General features: G+C 53.8%; 9 protein-coding genes across 9 annotated transcripts; 4 read left to right on the top strand and 5 right to left on the bottom strand.

Moving 5' to 3' along the window:
- Positions 1 to 816: 816 nt before the first annotated feature.
- AB675_9713 (uncharacterized protein) lies at positions 817 to 1,113 on the top strand (the record flags this gene model as incomplete). The annotated part of the gene is made up of 2 exons (XM_018150274.1): positions 817 to 900; positions 976 to 1,113. 2 exons carry the CDS (start codon positions 817 to 819, stop codon positions 1,111 to 1,113), a joined length of 222 nt encoding a protein of 73 aa, XP_018002188.1.
- A 427-nt stretch (positions 1,114 to 1,540) lies between these two features.
- AB675_9712 (putative fungistatic metabolite) lies at positions 1,541 to 4,181 on the bottom strand (the record flags this gene model as incomplete). The annotated part of the gene is made up of 2 exons (XM_018150273.1): positions 1,541 to 2,484; positions 2,540 to 4,181. 2 exons carry the CDS (start codon positions 4,179 to 4,181, stop codon positions 1,541 to 1,543), a joined length of 2,586 nt encoding a protein of 861 aa, XP_018002352.1.
- A 1,538-nt stretch (positions 4,182 to 5,719) lies between these two features.
- AB675_9711 (uncharacterized protein) lies at positions 5,720 to 6,274 on the top strand (the record flags this gene model as incomplete). Its single annotated transcript, XM_018150272.1, has 1 exon — positions 5,720 to 6,274. One exon carries the CDS (start codon positions 5,720 to 5,722, stop codon positions 6,272 to 6,274), a length of 555 nt encoding a protein of 184 aa, XP_018002293.1.
- Positions 6,275 to 7,314: 1,040 nt separating this feature from the next.
- AB675_9710 (uncharacterized protein) lies at positions 7,315 to 7,798 on the bottom strand (the record flags this gene model as incomplete). The annotated part of the gene is made up of 2 exons (XM_018150271.1): positions 7,315 to 7,502; positions 7,564 to 7,798. 2 exons carry the CDS (start codon positions 7,796 to 7,798, stop codon positions 7,315 to 7,317), a joined length of 423 nt encoding a protein of 140 aa, XP_018002469.1.
- A 476-nt stretch (positions 7,799 to 8,274) lies between these two features.
- AB675_9709 (E3 SUMO-protein ligase pli1) lies at positions 8,275 to 10,334 on the top strand (the record flags this gene model as incomplete). Its single annotated transcript, XM_018150269.1, has 5 exons — positions 8,275 to 8,434; positions 8,501 to 8,889; positions 8,949 to 9,107; positions 9,200 to 9,320; positions 9,370 to 10,334. 5 exons carry the CDS (start codon positions 8,275 to 8,277, stop codon positions 10,332 to 10,334), a joined length of 1,794 nt encoding a protein of 597 aa, XP_018002561.1.
- A 546-nt stretch (positions 10,335 to 10,880) lies between these two features.
- Positions 10,881 to 12,089, bottom strand: AB675_9708 (Protein N-methyltransferase NNT1; the record flags this gene model as incomplete). Its single annotated transcript, XM_018150268.1, has 2 exons — positions 10,881 to 11,620; positions 11,693 to 12,089. 2 exons carry the CDS (start codon positions 12,087 to 12,089, stop codon positions 10,881 to 10,883), a joined length of 1,137 nt encoding a protein of 378 aa, XP_018002397.1.
- Positions 12,090 to 13,805: 1,716 nt separating this feature from the next.
- On the top strand, positions 13,806 to 16,033 carry AB675_9707 (uncharacterized protein; the record flags this gene model as incomplete). The annotated part of the gene is made up of 2 exons (XM_018150267.1): positions 13,806 to 14,706; positions 14,829 to 16,033. The coding sequence occupies 2 exons, from the start codon at positions 13,806 to 13,808 to the stop codon at positions 16,031 to 16,033; spliced, it is 2,106 nt and encodes a 701-aa protein (XP_018002398.1).
- Positions 16,034 to 16,215: 182 nt separating this feature from the next.
- Positions 16,216 to 16,635, bottom strand: AB675_9706 (uncharacterized protein; the record flags this gene model as incomplete). Its single annotated transcript, XM_018150266.1, has 1 exon — positions 16,216 to 16,635. The coding sequence occupies one exon, from the start codon at positions 16,633 to 16,635 to the stop codon at positions 16,216 to 16,218; it is 420 nt and encodes a 139-aa protein (XP_018002458.1).
- A 708-nt stretch (positions 16,636 to 17,343) lies between these two features.
- On the bottom strand, positions 17,344 to 19,131 carry AB675_9705 (putative acyl-CoA synthetase YngI; the record flags this gene model as incomplete). Its single annotated transcript, XM_018150265.1, has 1 exon — positions 17,344 to 19,131. The coding sequence occupies one exon, from the start codon at positions 19,129 to 19,131 to the stop codon at positions 17,344 to 17,346; it is 1,788 nt and encodes a 595-aa protein (XP_018002486.1).
- Positions 19,132 to 19,498: the final 367 nt, after the last annotated feature.

Here is a 19,498-nt window from a genome sequence, read left to right as displayed (position 1 = left end):
AAAGAGCAAAAAGCAAGAAGTCATAGGCAAGTCGTTTGCGATATGCGTGAACCGTGACTATTTTGGGATCAGTTAGGTCTGATCCTCCATGCTTATTTCGAAAGCCGGTGCAGAGAGTCTTACCTCGAACACGGGCCTCGAGCATGGGAAGCTCGAATTCTACCCTTAAACTATTCACGCAGTCCCAATTTTTGGAAACGACAAGTTTGTGAGCAATTTCGAGAGCAAAATTTGAAGTTGGTAGGATATGATGGTGCAGATCAGCAGAGCCTGCAAGCGCCTGGACACACCCGCACTCAGGGAGCTGGAGAGCTGGCGCACTCAGGCAGTGAACTGCGGCAGCCGATTTCGCGATCGCTTCTCACACCATGGGTCTGTATAGCAGATGCTCGACGACGTGTGGCGCGTCATAGGACCGTTCGAGTCCGCACTGTCCCTCTCTGATCACACCACAATGGCGAGCAGTGAAGAAGTTTACCCCTGGAAGAAACTTGCAGTGAAGACATTCGCGCCAAGCCAAGGCGGTATCTCCGGGCCTGCCCGCCAAAAACTTTTCCAAATAACAAACCGTTCCTTCCCACCACTTTGACACCAATTTGAATCTCAGACGTACCTTACATAGGAGGACCCGACCTGAGCGTTCCACGCATCATCTGCCAAGCGACCGCGTAGCGACTCATACCCCGAACGCATAACGAATTCGTGTGTCAGTGCGAAACTCGTCCACGCTCTCCAACTTACCGCCACTATCATTCGGCTTCGACCACAATCACCCCACGAGCTTCCACAGCAAGCATCAAGTCAACTGACACAACCATGGGCAACGGCGCACGAGCACAGCAGAAGCGCGAGCGCAATGCGAAGGACACCAAGAAAGGGCCTACTTCGCAGCTCAAGTCGGTACGCTAACTCTACCTCATCCGTCTTTTGTCCATGAAGTACAAGGAGCTAATCAACACATCAACACGCCTCCAGAACCAAGCAGCAAAGTCCATCATCTGCAAAATCTGCCGACAAGATTTCCAGGTCACCACCAAACAGCCTGCTCTGATCGAGCATGCCTCATCCAGGCACCCTGGCAAGGCAGTGACTGAGTGCTTTGATGGTGCTTGAGATGGCGAAGCGAGTGCGAGTGCGAGCAGGGCAAGCGGGCGTTACGACTGGAAACAAATTTGCACTATCTTTTACTGAACCAGATCAATCAAGTCAAGTCCGTGAGATGCGGATTTTGATTCTTCTACCATAGACCAGTAGCCATGGATCGATTGTCTTCTCTAAGCAAAGTCCATGCGCCCACCATCTTCCACGAGACCAAAGACCACTGCTAATGCGTGACTTCGGCCACCTCCCACGGAGCATGAGTACGACGAAGCGCACCGAAAGCAGCTGGAGGCTGTAATCCTGCGACAATATCCTGAGACGAGTATGAGGAAGCAGCCATGAATGCGTTGCGTTACCTAGACAAGGCTCCTCGACTAAGCACAGCAGCTACTTGAAGACACTTAGGAGATACTGTATCAGACACTGACCCCTGACCAACTCAGAACTGCCTCTTCACCCTCCTCGCCCCCCTCTTATTGCCAATCTTCTGCCCAAGCCCTAGCCTAATCTGATAGACCTGAATCGTACTACTCTGCCCACAGTTCTGCGTCACATTCCCCTTGCACGGCATATTACATGCCAGATCTCCCGCCGGCTTCAACTGCGCATTGTTCTGGATACCGGCCTTGTTGCAGAAACACTGGCTCCCGTACGTGATGCCTCCCCACGTGTATCCTCCACTCTGACAGAAGGCCAAGCAATTGTCAACACTCGCCGTCGTGGTCAAGTCCTTGTTGGCCGCGTCCGGAACCTGCCCACCGAGTGTCCTCGCGCCGCCATTGTCGACGTAACACCCTTTGTAGTCGTACGTGATCTCCGTACCGGGGATCTTGACGCTCGGCGGGATGCGAGGCGTGTATGCGGTGTTATTGTACATGCTCACCGCGCCACTGCCACCGCACTTCTGGTTCGCGTCGGCCGTGCAGTTCATGTTGCATGAGTTCGCACCTAATGTGTCCGCCGCATCCAGGATCACGTCGCCGACGAGACACTGCTTGCTGTACTCCAGCCCGAAGAATGCATAATTGTTCTTCTTCGCGTACGCGGCGCAGTAGTCGACATCCATGATGCCTGCCCTGTCGATCTTGGGTAATCCACTCAGGGGTTCACCTTTGGCGGCGGAGAGGCACTTGAAGTACGCCTTGTTCGGGGCTGGCTTGACGACATCCAAATTGTCGCTACTGCCGGGGTTGGTGGTGGGTGCGTTGGGGTCTGCGGAAGTTGTTGGGGTTTGGCCGGCGCTGGAGGGTATCGTGCCGTTGGTGGTCCAAAGGGACAGCTTGCCACCATTGCCGCAGAACTGGGTGTTGTCACCTTTGCAGAGGGTAAGGCAGTTGGATTGGGCAACAGGAGCGGTGGAGATTGTGTTGCCGCAATAGCATTCTGTGGGGCGTATGTTAGTGATGGACGGCATGGAGAAGGGATATGGTTTGCTTACCATAGGCAAATTCGGTGCCAAAGAGGTTATACTTGTTCTTCTGGCAGAACATGCCGCAGAGCTCATTCGTCATGCCGGTCTGATTCGAAAACGACATGCCTCCGGTCAGGGCTTTATACCCGCTGCCTTCGGCATAGCAGCCGGCATAAGTGGCCTCGATGGGAGATTTGTCGACTGCAGAGTCAAAGTTGATCTTTGTCTGTCCCGGTTGCGGGGTGCCTCGGACTTTGACGGTTGTCTTGGTGTTGTTGTACACGTAGGTATATTGGTTTCCTCCGCAAAAGTTCAGTATGTCTCCGGTGCAGATGATGGGGACTACTGCTGCTCCACAGATGCCTTGGTTCTGGACTGGCTTGACTAGGGCGTTGCCGCAAGAGCACTGGGATCCACCCGTCAGGCCGGCATATGCCCAACCTTTGTCGTTGCAGTAGTTTAGACAGCTCTCTCTCGTCATTGTGTTACCGTCCTGGAAAGAGTCGCCTTGGAGCATTTTCGGCGCGTCCTTATCACTCGCACATCCCAGGTACTGCCAATCCGTGTTGTTTACGAAGTCGCCAACGACAGGGGGCAAGCGAAATGTGTCGTCGGGAACGTCATACGAGTCAAGGCCGGGCTGGATGGGGCAGATAGCTTGTGCAGCGCGTCCCGGGCCTGCTGTAGGAGGATTGCAGCCCGGGAGGGCCTTGAGCAGGCCTCTTGCCTTCTCTTTGACCAGAGGCTTCTGCTCTGGACAGTTCTTGACGGCTTGATCGTCATACGACGCATTGAGCGGAGGACACAGCTGGATGGAGCCTTGATTGATGGCGCGGTTGTCACCCATACACTGCTGAATGGCATCCTTCATTACAGAGGTCTTCCAGCCGTTCTGGAAATCTCCGTGAAAGCCGTAGCCGGTCGCGTCGCCGTTGGAGAAGACAAAATAGCCACCAGGCTGCTTCTGGATGTTGTTGACGGAATAGATGACCTCAAAGAAGATGTGAGGGAATGTCTTGGGATGCGTCGGCGGGCACTGGCCAGTGTCGATACCGGAGAGATACGTCACATGGCTTTGGTCACTCTTGTACAGGTTGACTCCATCCCAGCAGCTGGGGAAATGGATCTGTGCTCTGAGACCGCCAGGGCAGTCCATGTTCGTTATGCGAGGAGTGTCAGGGCTGGGCTTGTCGTAGTTCAGACAAGCGAAGCTCGTTCTTTCAGCGATGTATCGCGAGTTCTTGTAGGTCTTCGCGGCAAAGTTGAAGGAGCGAGCAGCAGCATCACCGGCGAGAACCTTATAACCCTCCGGGAAGGGGACCATGTTGAGGTTGTCATCGCCACGGCTCAGGTAATAAACGACGGTACCGCCCGTTGGAACATCAACATATGTGCCGTTGCGGAAACGGTAGTAGAGCTGCGGCGTCCAGTATGCGCTCTTGTCGTCCTGAATACTGCACGACGTGCAAAGAGAGCTCTGGTAGCTCTGGAACGTTGAGGTCGTGTTGAAGTTATTAGGACCTGAGACAATATGGGCATGGCCTGCAATGGCTCCAGGGTTGATAATGGGGTCGATTCTACCCGTCTGGATTCTGCCGCAAGAGAGACGCCAGAAGGCTTCCGTCTGGTGAACGAGAGCGGCGAGCACGAGCGTCAGGACGACGTTCATGTTGGAATTGTGCATGTTGTCGAGGTCCTCCAAGCAACGCACGCTGCAGGATCAGAGGAGAGCACAAGCCTGGAGGAAGCGAGGTGTTCTGGTTCGTGATCGCCATCATGTATACTCTTTTGTTCGACCATTCTAGTCTTTTGTGTACAGACTGGTTGCATTAGGAAGTAATGGCTCGGCGGATTATTGCACGCAGACTACCGATTGGGCAGCGCCGCGTGAGCTTGTAGCCGGAAGAGTAGTTCACAAAGGATTGTAGCGATGCGAACAGTCCGGTCACGGTCAACTTACAGCTTGCTCGGCACGTCGGAGCCATAGTCACAGCCAGACACTCTGTTATGAGCATCCGTGTCCCGCAACCGGCGGCATTGGGGCGAGACTGTTCGAAAACGAAGCTTTGACCACCACATTCTCATTGTTCTGAACGGATAGCCACGTGGCCGATGGCTCCTGTGATCGACGCACGATTCACCCTGCCCGTGAGCACACGAGGTGAGGAGTTGAGATGCAGGTCCGACAACATTTTGCCCTGCAGTATGGGGCCTGCATGGTGATGGTAGGAGGAAGAGATCGCTGGAGCGCAGAACGAAGAGGGGCATGCTGCCAAGAATTCAATTAAGCCCAATCCGGAAAAGCCAAACACGAGCACGCGTTGTCGACGCGTCTCGTGAAATTGCTTCTTCTTCTAGCGAGAAGAACGCTGACTCTGCCGTTCAAACGGCTGGAGTTGGCTGGGAGTCTGGGAGTAGAATTCTCCGACCGAAGCCAATCGATAATCATCGTCGATATCGTAGAAATACCTGCATGAGTGCCGTCATTATGGAGTGAATGATGCAGAGAGTTTGTGGACCATGGCGTTGCACATGGCGTAGATCGGTACTTCAGTAGTTCATCGAGGGGATTCTGGTAGAAGATGGTGTGCTGCACGGCGCTAAATGGAATGGTTCAGGAATAACTGGGAGCTTCCAAGACAGGTTCTACTTCGATCAGATGACAGCCTGTCAGGGCATCGAGGCTGTTGCACGTTCCGTCTCTCGTTTTCGCTACTCCCCCGGTTTCCCCATTTCACTGCCTCTCTGTCGCATCTCTCGTCTCCTACCACACACCGCTTCATCACATTCACACTCGTCACCACCACCAAACACAGTCGCATTGGATATCAGACCGATCAGAACAACGTTGCTATCGTCTCCGGACGTCTTAGAGCTCTTGCGACAGCGATTCCGACGTACAAGAACTGCCGGCGCAAGTCGACCCACCATGCTACTCCCGTCAGCCTTCCCATGCGAAGGCCTCAAGGCCACCACATCTCGACCGACCCGACCGTCGCTACCTTCATTCGCAATCTTCACTCCAATTGTAAAGCAAGATGAGCCCTCAACAGAGACAACGCTTTCTTCTAGCTGTCGTGCACTACATACAATCCTCGGAAATCCACTGCGCTCATCGCGCCCAACAACGAAGACGACCAAACCACATTTGCGCAACCCGTTCGATGCCAATCTCAGAGTCACAAAACCACGCAACACCCGCGCAGCATGCCAAGAGGCCTCAACAAGCGCACCCGTGACGACTTCGAAGCAGATCTACAGAACACACACTACGGCGCAAGCACCTCAGATCTCCCACCAGACACAGACATCATGTCAACGCCTAAACGGCGCAGGCGCATACCACTGGACATGCCACTAGGCTTATCAGCCGACGACTTCGCCTCACTCGAGCCCATGCCGCAGATAGCAGAAGACCAAGACGGCGACCTGAACATGCCAGAACTGTCCCACGACTGCCTGTCGGACTCAGAGGACGAAGTAGACTCGGGCTACGGCACATCTAATGGGCCATCGCCCAGCACAGACCCAGTCGAGGATCCACTATGGACACTCGATGACGATCGCATATTGGTGCAGACGGTACTCGAGAAAATGCAGATCAGCAAGCGCGCTTGGAATGAGTGTTCAAGAAGGCTTGGGAAGGATAAAGACAGTATTGGTCGACGGTGGAAGCTGCTCATCGATGAGGGCGAAGTTGGACTTAAGATCCGACGAGGAGGTCCCGTACGGAGAACGCTGATGGAGGTGCCCGGATGGTGATGGCTTCTCTTCTTTCTTTGATCTTCGCTTCTCTTCTCAGATTTAAGGATACCCATATTTCGAAAGCGCTCTTACTTTGGACATAACGTCAAGATGCCTTCTCGGTTAGGGAGTGTGCTAGCATTTCTCTACTTAGATAGAATGAACTGCTCTGTTTTTCAGATCCCATGATGAATTTCCCGATGTATTGCTTGGTCCCCTGCATTCATTGGAATTTTGCTGGTGCCGCAGTGTGCACCTACACACGGCCCGGGAGAACTGCTGTTGATTCCTAAGCACATCGATCTGAAGAAGCGCCGAACGTTCTCAGCCTTGGTATGCCGGCTCCTGAAGAGTGCTTCGTACTCAATGCAGCGAGATGACGCCGAAGAGCTGGGCATGATCGATGACTTCAGGTTGATTGTGAAAGGCAAAGTCAGTGCTTGGAATCATGGCAATGCCAGCGTCCTTCTGGACCTTCCGTGTCAAAGCCTGAGTCTTTCTCGCTCCCGATTCTCTGGCGACAATGGAGAGCTTCAAGAGCTTTCCTTCGTTCACTCGCTTCGAGCTCAGCAGTGCCATGCGTTGCAGCCATCTGCATTTCCAAACACCGCTTCACTGCACCATCTGGCGTCAATCCGAGCATCTCAGTGAGATCAGCAACGCCCGAGCTCCACTTCTCCGGGATCCTATGCGCGATCTCCCGCGGAGCAATATGTCGGTGCAGCATCTCAGTGGCCTCGTACGCACCAGCCTGCCGCCAACGTAGGAGACCGTGTTCCACAGTAGGCAAATTCCCTTGCAAGCCCGCGATAGAGCAGCTTTCTTCGCAATAGCGGCTGGATTTCCACGGTGTCCAGTGTTGAATAAGGTCGAGAAGCTGTTCAGCTGTCGATCAGGCAGAGCAGCGACCCTGAGATATGGTCTTCGGCCTGCTCATACGTTATATCAGGCACTGCTGTGAGATAATTCCCCTTGTCGTTTCTGCGGGCGGCATCATCACATGGCGGCAATCTGAGTATGACCATTATACAGCAGCAGTACCGTGGAAACACCCCTGCTCAGCGATGTCTTCGTGCCTTTGCCTCTGTCTGTCGCTTCTTCCGTGCTAGCAGATCCGGAAAGACGACATTATTCCTTGCCTTCTTGACCTTGGTGGTGCGGTGTTTTGTGATGCGATTTGGCTTATGTGTAGTAGAGGGCTTCTTGACTGGCTTCATCTTTGCACCTTGAGCATCGATGTCCATTTCTGCATGATATGTTAGTGGTCGTGGCTCTGCACAGAAATCCTGATCGTGGCTCTCTTGTACCTTGGTCATTTGCACCTTGGGTAGTGCTCTGTGCTTTCTCTAGCTCGTCTTTGAGCGCAGCTGGCATATCGTCTATGTCCATTGCGCGCTCCTGGTCGGGTCTAGGCTTGGAGGCTAGTTCCTGCAGCTTGGCCGATAGCCGCTCCGTCCTCGAGTCCGAGGCAGGACCGTAGAGCTTTGCCCTCATGGCGGCATTGTTGCGCTTTGTTGACGAGGCTCGCGCACTTTTCGCCATGTTTGATAGTAGTTGTGTAGTAGGCAAGAAATCGAGGTCACGAAGAACTTCGGGTCGTTCCTTGAACTTCACTTGATACTTGCGTCAAGTGACTCGTACGCTGACTCCGGGATCAGTGCAAAGAGTCCAGAAAGTAAATAATAAAAAGCCAGGAGCAATCCTCAATAGTTCTTCAAGTTCACCTCTTAGACTCCTCAATCTTTTTCTTTTTTGGAGAAGGATCAACCCCCACCATTCCGCCATCGCGGCTACCACTGACGCTGCAACTGCCCATCGACCTCCACCCTCATCTCCACTGACTGACGTGCAGACGACGCCCTCCTCAGCCCTAAAATAACACCCAGCAACCTACGTCTAACGACCACGACGGCAGTCACCTGGACAACTAGCACATCCTCCCAACACCCGTATCTGTGCGCAAAGACTAAGGCTGGAGTCCTCCTCACGTGCGTCGCCGCCGATTTGCGGCCACAGCGATGGCCTCGAACGGCTACTCGACTCAAGCGCAGGACCAGGGCAAGTCCATTATCGCAAAGATCAAGTCCTTGACGGTAAATGAACTTAAGAACCTTCTGAAAGTCCTTGGTATCGCAGTCAGTGGCGTCAAGACCCAGCTCCAACTGAGAGCAATAGCACGTATGTGAACACACACTCTTTCTCAGCCTCAGCCAGGCAATACGCTAACATGTCGCTTCCTGCCAGACATTGAGCAAGCACAGAATTCTGGTCGCATGGAAATCCTCGACATGGCACGCAAGGAACTCGGCCTCAATAGCTACACGCCCGCTCCTTCATATCCCTCACCCTACTCAAATGCTACGCCTGCACAGTCCGCATCGCCTCAATTTACCTCGCCCGCCAACAGATACGGAGCGCAAATAGGTGGCTACGGCTCTGCTAAGGCGAGTCCTTATCAGGTGTCGGGCACCGTCCGCTTCGGAAACTCGCCCTTCTATCAGATCTTGAGACCACTGTCGCAGCAGCAGGAGCTGAAGGCCAGAGAAACCACCAGAGATGCTGCAAGAGTATCAGTCGTGCTCCCACAAGATGTCGCAGACCAAATACAGAAGAACACCAGATATAGGGTCATGGTCTTTTGCACCTCGGATCCAGCAAGCTATAAGCCTCAGACATCGCTTTCCCACACCAGGTCGAGTTGAAATGTAACGGCGAGGACGTCAAGGCCAACCTACGAGGGCTGAAGAACAAGCCGGGCTCAACGAGGCCCGCCGATATCACACATCTACTGCGCAAGAAGCAGCCTGGATATCGAAACGAAGTCGAGATGGTCTATGCATTGACCAATAAGGTATGCCCTTTTGACGAGTGTTGTGTTCTTACACGTCTCCCCTCCATTCCGTTGCGTGTCCGATATCTAAAGGTGGAACCGCCTACTTACAGGAGAAATCAATTCAGAAATTCTGGATGGTCGTCAACTACGTCGAGAAGAAACAAGTCGACGATCTTGTCCGAGACCTGAAGCACGGCAAAGCCTTGACCAAGGACCAGGTCATCCGAGAAAGTAAGATGCCAGTCTTGTTTGGACCACACAGGCTCTGACTCGTGCACAGTGAAGAAAGAGGCCGCCGATCCCGACATCGAGGTCAGCTCTCGATCGGTAACACTCAAGTGTCCTATCACCTATGCTCGTATGAAGACACCCTGTCGCGGAGTAGGGTGCAAACATAATCAATGCTTCGATGCTGCCTCGTATCTTCAACTACAGGAACAAGCACCAACCTGGACTTGTCCACATTGTAATAAATCGGTGCCATGGGAGCAATTGGTGGTCGACCAATACATCCTCGACATTCTCACCTCTACCAGTAGCGACACCGATCAGGTTACTGTCGAGCCGGACGGAAGGTGGCACATGGACGACACCACTCCTGCACCAGTGAACCGGAAACGAAAGGCAAATGCCACTCCGGACTCGGATGATGACGATGATATCATCGAGTTGGACGCCGATCCGCCAGTCGTGAACGGAGCATCGCTCGGGTCACCGCAGACACTGACGCCAAGGTCCATCCAGACTCCACCAGTCAACGGACGAGAAAGCTCTGCTGCAACATCACACCGGTCAGCCTCCACGGGCAAACGACCCCGACACAACGAAGTCATCGACCTCACACTCTCGGACGAGGACGAGGACCAAGATGCCAGGCCACCTGTAAAGTCACGACCCTCGTTGCCAAATGTCTTTTCCACCACGTCCACTTCTAACCTCAACCCGAATACACCTGCATACAGGACTAGGCCACCAGACTTACCATCACTGTCACCTACTTCAAGTGTTAGTCCTCATCTACAGCACCAGCAGCCGTCCAACGCCCACGCCTACTCTCATCGGTACCAGTTCCAATTACCCCCCTTTGACGCGATACATCGATTTAACCCTGACAGCAGTTTCGGAAACGCCAGTTCGCTCAACGGTAGCGGCAGCGGCTATGGTCCATCACCGTTGGGTGGGAGCAGCGGAAACGTAAGCAGTAGCGGAGGCACAGGGGCTGGTCAACCAAATGGCGCGTTCTAGGAGAGCAGCGCAGGCACGAATGATCAACAGGCGCAGGAAAGAGGGAGGAGATTGAGGTCCTCGTGGGTTCCTACGAAGACGCAAATAGCCATCGAAAGGCTAGCAGCCAGAATCAAGGCCGACGAATTGCTCAGGGCGGAGGCGACTCACATCGAGGACGAGCTGGCGGAGACCAGGCGGGTAGGAGACCTTTGACGAAGTTCTATCGCATGGTCTTGTCATTCAAATGGGAACAGAGGGATTCGGCAACGAGCATCGCAGCAAGGAGTTGGGGATGCCACGGCACTATTTTATGACCCATAGACTACGGCCTGGGTTTGGATGCGGTATGCATACTATTCTGAGGCCTTCGATGGGGCGGGCGTGCGCACTATTCTAGGCGCTCTCTCTCACGGATGCATATAATAATGTTATGCTAGAGCCCTCTGCGCTTTCGTTCCGTTTGATGGGGCCCGACTCCAAGGAGTCCTCGTGTCCGTCCCCGCCAAACCATCCATGCTCATGTCGTGCACCACAGCACAGTTCCCCGTACTCTTATTGCTAGACTCATGTCCTTACGAGGACCCCGACGACACACCACCGCTTCGCCTCCCACTTGCCCTCTCCCTCTCTCACATCGTCCCAGATCCAGTCCCGTCGGTTGCCGGACGTGTCTGTTTCGAAGATCGTAGCGAGCTTCAGGTGGGCATCGTTGTTGATGTTTCCGTTGGCGGGACCGTCTTGCGGTGGAGAAGAGGGAGAGGAGGACTCTGTGGTGATCGACGGATGGTCTGTAGCAAGCGCGAAAAAGTCACGTACGATGGCGCGGCCGGTGTGGAAGCCGGCGACGACGAGAGCGCAGGGGACGGTTTTTGCGTCAGTGGTGGTAGAATTGTTAGAGGTCGCCGGATCAAGGAAGTCCAGGATCGTTTTCACGATATTGCCGTGCTGGCTCGGCATCCACAGACAATCGGCGACGATGATCTTGTCGACTGTTGGGTAGCCCCCAGGCGTGAGTGCAGCAGTCGGTGGGAGAGATGCCGCCGGCAGGGGTTGGACCCGCTTGCCGTAGCTCTTCGGATCGTAGAAGTCATCCGTGCCCCAAGCATAACCGTAGATGTTGATTTCGGAGCGTGAGCGCCGCTGGAAAGGGGAATGTTCGTCGTTGGGATCCTGGTAGATGAAGAGGTTGGAGCGGACGTTCTTTTCGATCGAGCCGCCGGTCAGGGCCGGGCTAGAGGGGTGGTCGGTGATGGTGCATGTTGAGGCGCCGCAGAGGATGCATATCAGAGAGGGGAGGGCGGTTGCTGTTGGGATTATTAGTGGTGTGGGCGATGCTAGGGGCTCAAGCAAGGTATTGACCTTCATCCTTCACGTACCAGCGCCAAGCTCAAGCACACGTCGGCCCCTGATGTCCCAATACCGTGTATCCCATTCACCTGGAACACGAGGCGCTTCCTCGTTCCCTAGGTCATTCTGCTGACCAATCGGGTCACCGTCACCGGAACTAGCACTTTCAATGGCATCGGCAGCCACAACACCGGCATTCCACAGGTAATGAGCGAACAACTTCCGTCCTTGCTCCTCGTCCGGATGAACTGGTACATTCAGCTCCAGTGGGCCGAATGTGGGTGAGCGGTAGGTGATTGAGCTGCCAGGTGAGCCCCATGAGTTGATGGCGTCGTCGGTGAAGATGGTGGTGAGGGCTGAGGAGAAGATGTCCTCTGCTTCTGGGGAGGGTGGAGCGGGGACGGAGATGCGTGTGAGTAGCGACATCGTGATGCTGAGAGGCTTCTCATCTGCCCTGCTTAGAGATCGTCCTAATATAGTGGTGTCCGGCACCCGTGGACAAGTAGGAAGTTCTGTTCTGTGGTGTGATGCCGCTTATTCGCTCAGCACATGGCCTACCTAGCTCTTCAAGGAGAGCCCATCTCTTCAGCCAGCCTCTCAGTAGTGGTCCGAAGCCCACCAGGCAGCACTGTCGCGGTGATTGAGTACTTCGTGGTTGGTTTCAAAGTGAAAGGATTTCTATTCGTGGCCGCCGGGCCATCGCTCAATAGGTGCGTTTGGACACGAAAAGGAAAATCTTGGCGTAGGACATTCGAGTCGTCCTTGCCAGGGGCGAGGCAGACTGATTCGAGCTTCTTGTCCTACACGTATCTGACAGACCTCGCTCAAGCGCTCCGTACATGAAAACCAGCCATGAGACCTCACACGTCACGAAACGCCGATTGCATCTTCCCCCTCCAAATATGCTATAGGCTCAGGAACGGCATCCCCCAAAAAAGTCACTAACTCTTGCTCTTGCCTTTCGGACAGCCAGAATCGTACATGCTTCTGCTGTGTTGCCCAAAGCGCAAGTTCGCTCGGCTCATGACAATGAGGCAGAGGAATCTTCTCGTTCGATGGATCCATCGACGACGCGGTGGCACCGGTAGTGATATGCGCACGCTCATGGTAACGATGGCTCTCCACCCCTGCTGACAATTAACCTGCTCCCCAAGCAAAGAGCTTCTGTAACGCACACGCAGATCATGCATGAGCCGATGGGCAAGTCGAGAGGCAAATGGCGACTTGCCAGCGTCGTACTCAGCATCAAAGACGCCTCTAGGCAGGCGCTGACCAGAAAAGACGACACCTACTAAACCCCCGACTGAGATGAGTCAAAGTCCCAAGTGCTGGCATCCGGCGCTCGATGCAAGCGCAATCCAACAAAATCCAAACAATACTCAAACATCTAGTCGGATCCTGGCCTCAGCCTCAGCGACGCCTGCGAAGCTCACACATCGTTTCGTCAAACAAAGCAATACGGACAAGCTCGGCGCTTGCGGAGCAGTGCTTGGTCTGGAGGATGACAATGCGAGGCGACGCTGGATCAACAGGTCAAGATGCTGTGGATGAACGTGTTTCGTATCATTTTCGTGGGTCTGGCAGGATTACCTGAGGTCCTAGATGGTGTTGTGGGATGCTCTGTCTGACCCCCTTGCGAGTTCTGGCAAGTCTTCGCTACAGTGCAAGCAAAGCTTATGAGGCCAGAATATGCTCAAACAAGCAATCTAGCCAAATTGTTTGTCTGGACCAGCTGGGATCTGTTCAAAACTCACATATAAGCACGTATGAAACAGGTGGGTTGTGATCAGACTGTGCTCCTTCAGAGCAACTTGGCCAAGGGCCGTTGGGCTCACCTGTTGCCTCTGCCTTGTCAGCAGCCAATGTCTCGCTGCGGATTCCTCAGCGGCGGCCCTTGGTGGTTGCTCGGAGCAACTGTGAAGCAATGTTCTCCTCAAACCTCACTGCCAAGACGCTAACAGGCCTGCGTTTGTCATTCTTCTGTGACGTTCAGTGCACAGCCTCAGGATTATGAGGTTGAAGCACAGTGTATATATCATCTAGCCATCGACATCGACTCCCTTCTGCTCGACGTCGATCTCATACTTCGAGTTCATTCACAGCCTAGACATTACCAACAAGTCTCAGCGTCCCGCCGACGATATGGCTTCCATCTCCAACAGTGAAGGGTCTCGTGCTTTCTACAGCCACGGCAAGCCGGTGTACTTGATGTCCAACGACGTCGAGGCCGCGGAAAGTTTCGAATGGTGCCGCGACATGCAGAAATCGGTCTCAAGCTACGGTAACGTCATCAGCGGACTTCGCGTCGGGAAATTGGCCTCACCACACGAGCTCATCGACCACTCAACCATCTGTACTTTCATCACAGATCCAAAGTGCAAAGAAAGCACGATCATGAGTCGCGAGAAGATGGTCAGAGACGCGATCGAAAAGAAAAGAGTCATCGGCGTTCTCGTTAGCAAAGACCACGCCAGCTTGGTCGAAAAGAAGATCGTACTCCCCGAGGGCGAAGAATGGGCGCTGATGGGCGCTTATGTGATGACCGATTGCTGGAAAGAAAGACGGACCGGCGAGACAGAACCTCACCTCATGCTACGACTCCAGATGGTGAACACGGAGGACACCTGGTGGGAGAGCAAAGCCCAGTCAGGAGCACCCACCATTGGTGGACAGTATGGAGACTGTTCATCGTGCAAACTCCCACTGCAGAAACGATATCGGGAAAGAGAGCCCTTTTGCTGCCGCCTCCAATGCACCAGCGCGAGCAATCCGATCGACGCTTCGAACGCCCCATTCACCTACGCGCCCGAATTCCTCGCCGCCACTGAAGACGTCAGCACTGTCAGCTTAGATGACTTCGAGATGCTGCCACCTGAGCCACAACTGTTCTCCGTCGAAGAGCTGGAGCGGCGCCTCATCCCCAGAACCAAGCGACCCAACAAGCCGTCTGCCCGCAAAGAATACCAAGCAGGGCAGGCCTCGACGAGAGAACACGAAATGAGCAATCGAAGTTGCGGATACGGCATAAGGCTGGAGGCCGAGGGTATTTCTGCAGCATCTGCCACCGGGGAAATCAACGCCTCAACTTCACATGCCTGGAGTGCCGTCACTGCCGCAATAGATTGCCAATCGCCATGATACCGAACGTGGACTTCGACCGTCTAGTCGACAACAAATGGCTACAAACCATCAGCGAAGAAGCACTTATTGCTGAATGCTATTTCGAGATGCCATTTGTTGAGCAACCAACACCAATCAACTTCATGAACACGCCTTGGGAAGGCGCATATGTTGGCATAGTCTTCAATCTGGAAGATGGAAATCAGATATTTCTTATTGTTCCGACAAAGGAATCTACCAACGGCTCGGGAGGAAGTCGGAGCAGATTCCAGTCCATCTTCAGTTCCCTCCAGTCAGGCGCTTTGCCTGTTGGTCGTGAATTGATCAAGAAAAAGCAGAGTCAGGTCCCTGGTCTCCGTTCAAACCATTTCGGCAAGAATTACGGCGAGCCATATAACACGGTCATGGAGACCAAAACCACGCCCCTGAATCAGCAGCCTAGAGTGCTGAGAGAAGTCATGGACGAGACTGTCAAGATCGCTGCTGAGGTTTCTGGCAAAGACTGTCGCGCGAACGAGAACTATCTGGTCGCATACGGCCCTAATAACTACATGGACTTTCATCAAGATGGAGAAGACGACATAAAGGGTGACGCTATCTTCTCGGTTTCTTACGGAGGCTCGGCCACCATGACCTTCGCACTCACACGCGACCGGCTGAAAGGGCGCATTATTCTCCAATTTCCCATTCACGGCAATGGTACGATCGTGATCCAGAGTGGTAAGACTCTGAATCAAAAGTATAGACACCGGGTCGACTGCGACGGTATCTTCAGAATCGTTATCACCGCGAGAATCCTCCTATCGGCGGCGGAGAAGGCTGCGCGAGACGCCCAGGCTAAGAAGAAGCCGAAACGAAAGTCGAAGGCAGATGAGCTTCCGGATGGTAAAACAAATGCTGGGCACGAGAGTGAGTCTGAAAGAAGCGACGGTGAATCGAAGTCTGAGGCGAATCTAAAGCGAAGGCGAGAGGCAGTCGAGCCAGCAATGCCCTCGGAGAAGCGACGCAGATCAGCAACGGATGAGCCGAGCGCCACGCCTGCTCCGGTAGACCCTCCCATCGCTACAGACCCAGCCAGAATGTCTGCTCAGACTAGCAACACGCCCTCGTTCTCCACCCCTACAAATGGACATCCCAAGATTGCATATGCACATCAGGGTCCCAGGGGCGGCCGTTCCAGAACCACCACAGTGGTCAAGCTCGGCGACGGAAAGTGGTGCCGTCGTAAACGTGCTGGACAGTCTCAATAATCCTCTACTGTATAGACGACTCCGAACCCAGATCAATGTTATGTCCTACACCACCAGCTCTACTCTAGCGCGATAGGAATCAATCGAATAATTTTTCACCAAGTTTAGGAGTAACAACAACTCTTACAATTCTATCACTGATACTATGATATTTCCCTACTCGAAGCCCACTCGCGCCCCTCTCAGCTATTCCACAAATACTTATCACTCGCAACACACTTGACAGCCATCCACGGCCCTTTTGTATCGTTCCCCTGCACATGGATCTTCTGACCAATATCGCTGACACTCGTCAGGTTGTTGTTACCCCCCAATCGCAATGTCTGCACGATAAGGTCCTTGGCGCACATGTAGTCCGGATAAAGCGTGCACTCGGTCCAGGGCCCGACGGCGAACGACCCTGTCCAGTAGGGGAACTGCATGCACTTCTCGAAGCCGACCTCCCGACCTGCGCCCTGTGTGATGTGGGCGGAGAGGACATTGTTGCAAATGCCGGTGAAGTTGGCTTGGGTACAGTATGTCATGCCGCTGGGTTTCTTGGGGGCGGCGGCTGTTAGAGGAAGGAGGAATGCGAGGCCGGTGGTGATGCATGGGAGGAGCATGGTTGCGGGGCGGTATCTGGTGGAGAGTGTGTGCGGGTTGGTAGTTTTCTATGGTGGGTGTGGTGATGGTGATTGGGCGCTGACTCCGATGGTTTGAGTGGTGAATGACCAGCCTCGAGGAGGGGATTGGCCATGATAGCGAGACTGGTATTCGTGCTCGCCAGCTTGCAAAGCTGTGGCACATTTAGAACAAAGCGACAATGGTCCGTCAAGCATGGTTCGATGGAGGCTTTGCTGTCGAGTCCGTGCGGTCTGATGGTGTCTTGTCACTGTGACAAAGCGAGGACAAAGACTTCCAATATCTCCCTGTTCAACGTTATTGGCAAATCGTGCTACGCGGACAGCAGGCTGGCGAAGAGCCGACGACTGATGCTCAGGAGCTATATCAGCTTCCAGGTCGGGGCTGCAGATTGGAGGCTGACTACTCTTGCCGCATGTGTCAGCCAAGACCGGACGACGGATTTGTTGGCGCACCGTAGCGTGCAGGGTTCCCAATGACTACTATAGCTAGACTTGGATGCGGACCAGTTTCCCAGCAGACGCCGGATGACGTGTGGTCCTACACAAGACCGGGTGATTGCATGTGTATCTGTCGCCGGTTGACGAGAGTTGCGCCAGCAGAGAGGTAAGTGCTCCTGAACGTCTTGCATCGTTTGTGATTGCCGATGTACAGCTGAGCCAAACGAAGACTTGGAAAGTGCGATTCGCCTAGGTGCCCTTGCCCTCAGTGATCAGCTTCGAGCCTTCTGCTCTCAGCAAGAACTTCTGGATTTTCCCACTTGCCGTCTTGGGGTATTCGTCCACCCAGAAGACATATTTCGGCACCAGATGATGACTCAACTTCTCTCTTACCCAACTTCTCACGTCTTCAGTCGTAAGGTTTTCGCCTTTCCTTTGTATCATGAATGCAGCAACGACTTCTCCGTACTTCTCGTCTGGCAAGCCCACGACACTCACATCGCCAACTTTCGGGTTTCCGTACAGGCAATTTTCGATCTCAAGCGGATGTATGTTCTCACCGCCACGAATGATCAAGTCCTTGATCCGGCCCGTGATGGAGACATAGCCTTCAGCGTCCATGATAGCTTCGTCGCCTGTATGCATCCAAATCTTGCCCTGTTCATCTGTGAGCATGGCTTCATCGGTTTTGTCTGGCTGAGCCCAATACTCCTTCATGACAAGGTAGCCGTTCACGGCGAGCTCACCACGCTCACCGATGTTAAGAATGCGGTTGTGATCGAACGGATCCACCACTTTGGCTTCCACATGTGGCAAGAGGCGACCGACGGTACTGATACGCTTCTCGAGAGGATCGTCCGTCGTGGTCATACAAGACACTGGACTTGTCTCGGTCATACCATAGCAGATCGTCAGCTCTGTCAGATTGAGGACCTTGTGCAGCTTCCGCATCAACTCGGCTGGCACAGACGAACCAGCAGCAATACCAGTACGCAAGTATTGGAAACCCTCGTGAGGCACGGTACCATCTGCAATCAAGTCGAGACAGGCCAAGAACATTGTTGGCACTCCATACAGAGCGGTGCCCTTCTCTTCTTGCACAGCTTTCAGTGAGGCCAGCGGATTGAATGCTTCTGTTGGGAAGACTATGGCTGAGCCGTGAGTAGCAGTTGCCATGTAGCCGAGTATGCAGCCAAAGCAGTGGAATAGTGGTGGTGGACAAACTACGACGTCGGAAGGCGTGAGTAACATTCGGTCACCAATTGAGTTGCCATTATTCAGAATCGATCGATGTGAAAGACAAGCAGCTTTGGGCGTTGAAGTCGTGCCAGAGGTGAACTGTATATTCACGATGTCTGAATTCTTTAGAAGTTCAGATGGCGTCGGAGCAGACGTGGACGTGTCATGAGCGATCGTGTGCCAGGGTGTCAGTGCTCTTAGCGAAGACGTGTCCACGCGTTTGGCTGAGTTGTCCAGCAATATGACGGACTGTAAGGACGGAATTGCAGAAGATGCCAGCCTCGATGCCGTCAAATCCGGTACGAGAGCTTCCAAAATCGGGATGTTCGACCTTGGAGCCTTAAATGGCAGATTTGTCTCCGCACCTATCACCAAATGTGTCGCGGTCAGGTGGTTGAGGGCCGAGGCAATCTGCGTTGCGTTGAATGCCGGATTCAGCGGCACCAGGATAGCTCCAAGCTTGAACAAAGCATATGTGATTGTGGCGAACTCGAGATTGTTGCCCAAATGTACGCAAACTCGGTCGCCTTTCTTCACACCGAGGCTTTGCAGGCCTTTTGCGAGCACATTGCTGTTCAGGTCCAGCTCATGGTATGTTACCCGCTTGTTCTGGTGTCTAGAGATGACAGCCGGTCGATCTCCATGGTTCGATACTATGCGGGCAAAGTTCTCGCCGACGGTTTCTTCGAGTAGCGGAGGCTGCTTTGGCCCGACGGTCCTGGCCTGGGTCAGAGTGCTCTGGTGTGCTCGAGCGAAGAGTGGCCGTGGGATGGACCGAGGTCGAGTGAGTCGGCGCATGGTGACGGGGGCCAGCTCGCTTGCGCTTCACAACATCGAGTCAATCAGGCTTGCGATGGGAGCTACGCACTTTCAAGAGCTCTGCAAAGCTCAAAACCCAAGACATGACCGTGGGCGCATACAAGGAATGCTACCTACCTATGAAGCTGATCTGAGATGAGCGGCTTTCCTCCGCGATGAAACTGCGGGGGAAAGCTTCTGGGTGCCTGACTAGAGCTCCGATCTTCCGGGCCTGGTCAAGAACCAAAGGGCCTCGTTAGGTGGTGCAAATAAGGTTGGTCTAGCCGGATCACGCTGATTTTCAGTGACTGGGCGGCTCAACTTCTTCAATGCCTTACACTCACCAAGCTACGATTGTCTGTTTGAC

This window comes from Cyphellophora attinorum (assembly GCF_001299255.1).
Source record: "Cyphellophora attinorum strain CBS 131958 chromosome Unknown Contig7, whole genome shotgun sequence".
Taxonomy (NCBI): Eukaryota; Fungi; Ascomycota; class Eurotiomycetes; order Chaetothyriales; family Cyphellophoraceae; genus Cyphellophora; species Cyphellophora attinorum.
This window is presented reverse-complemented; position numbering and strand designations above follow the sequence as displayed.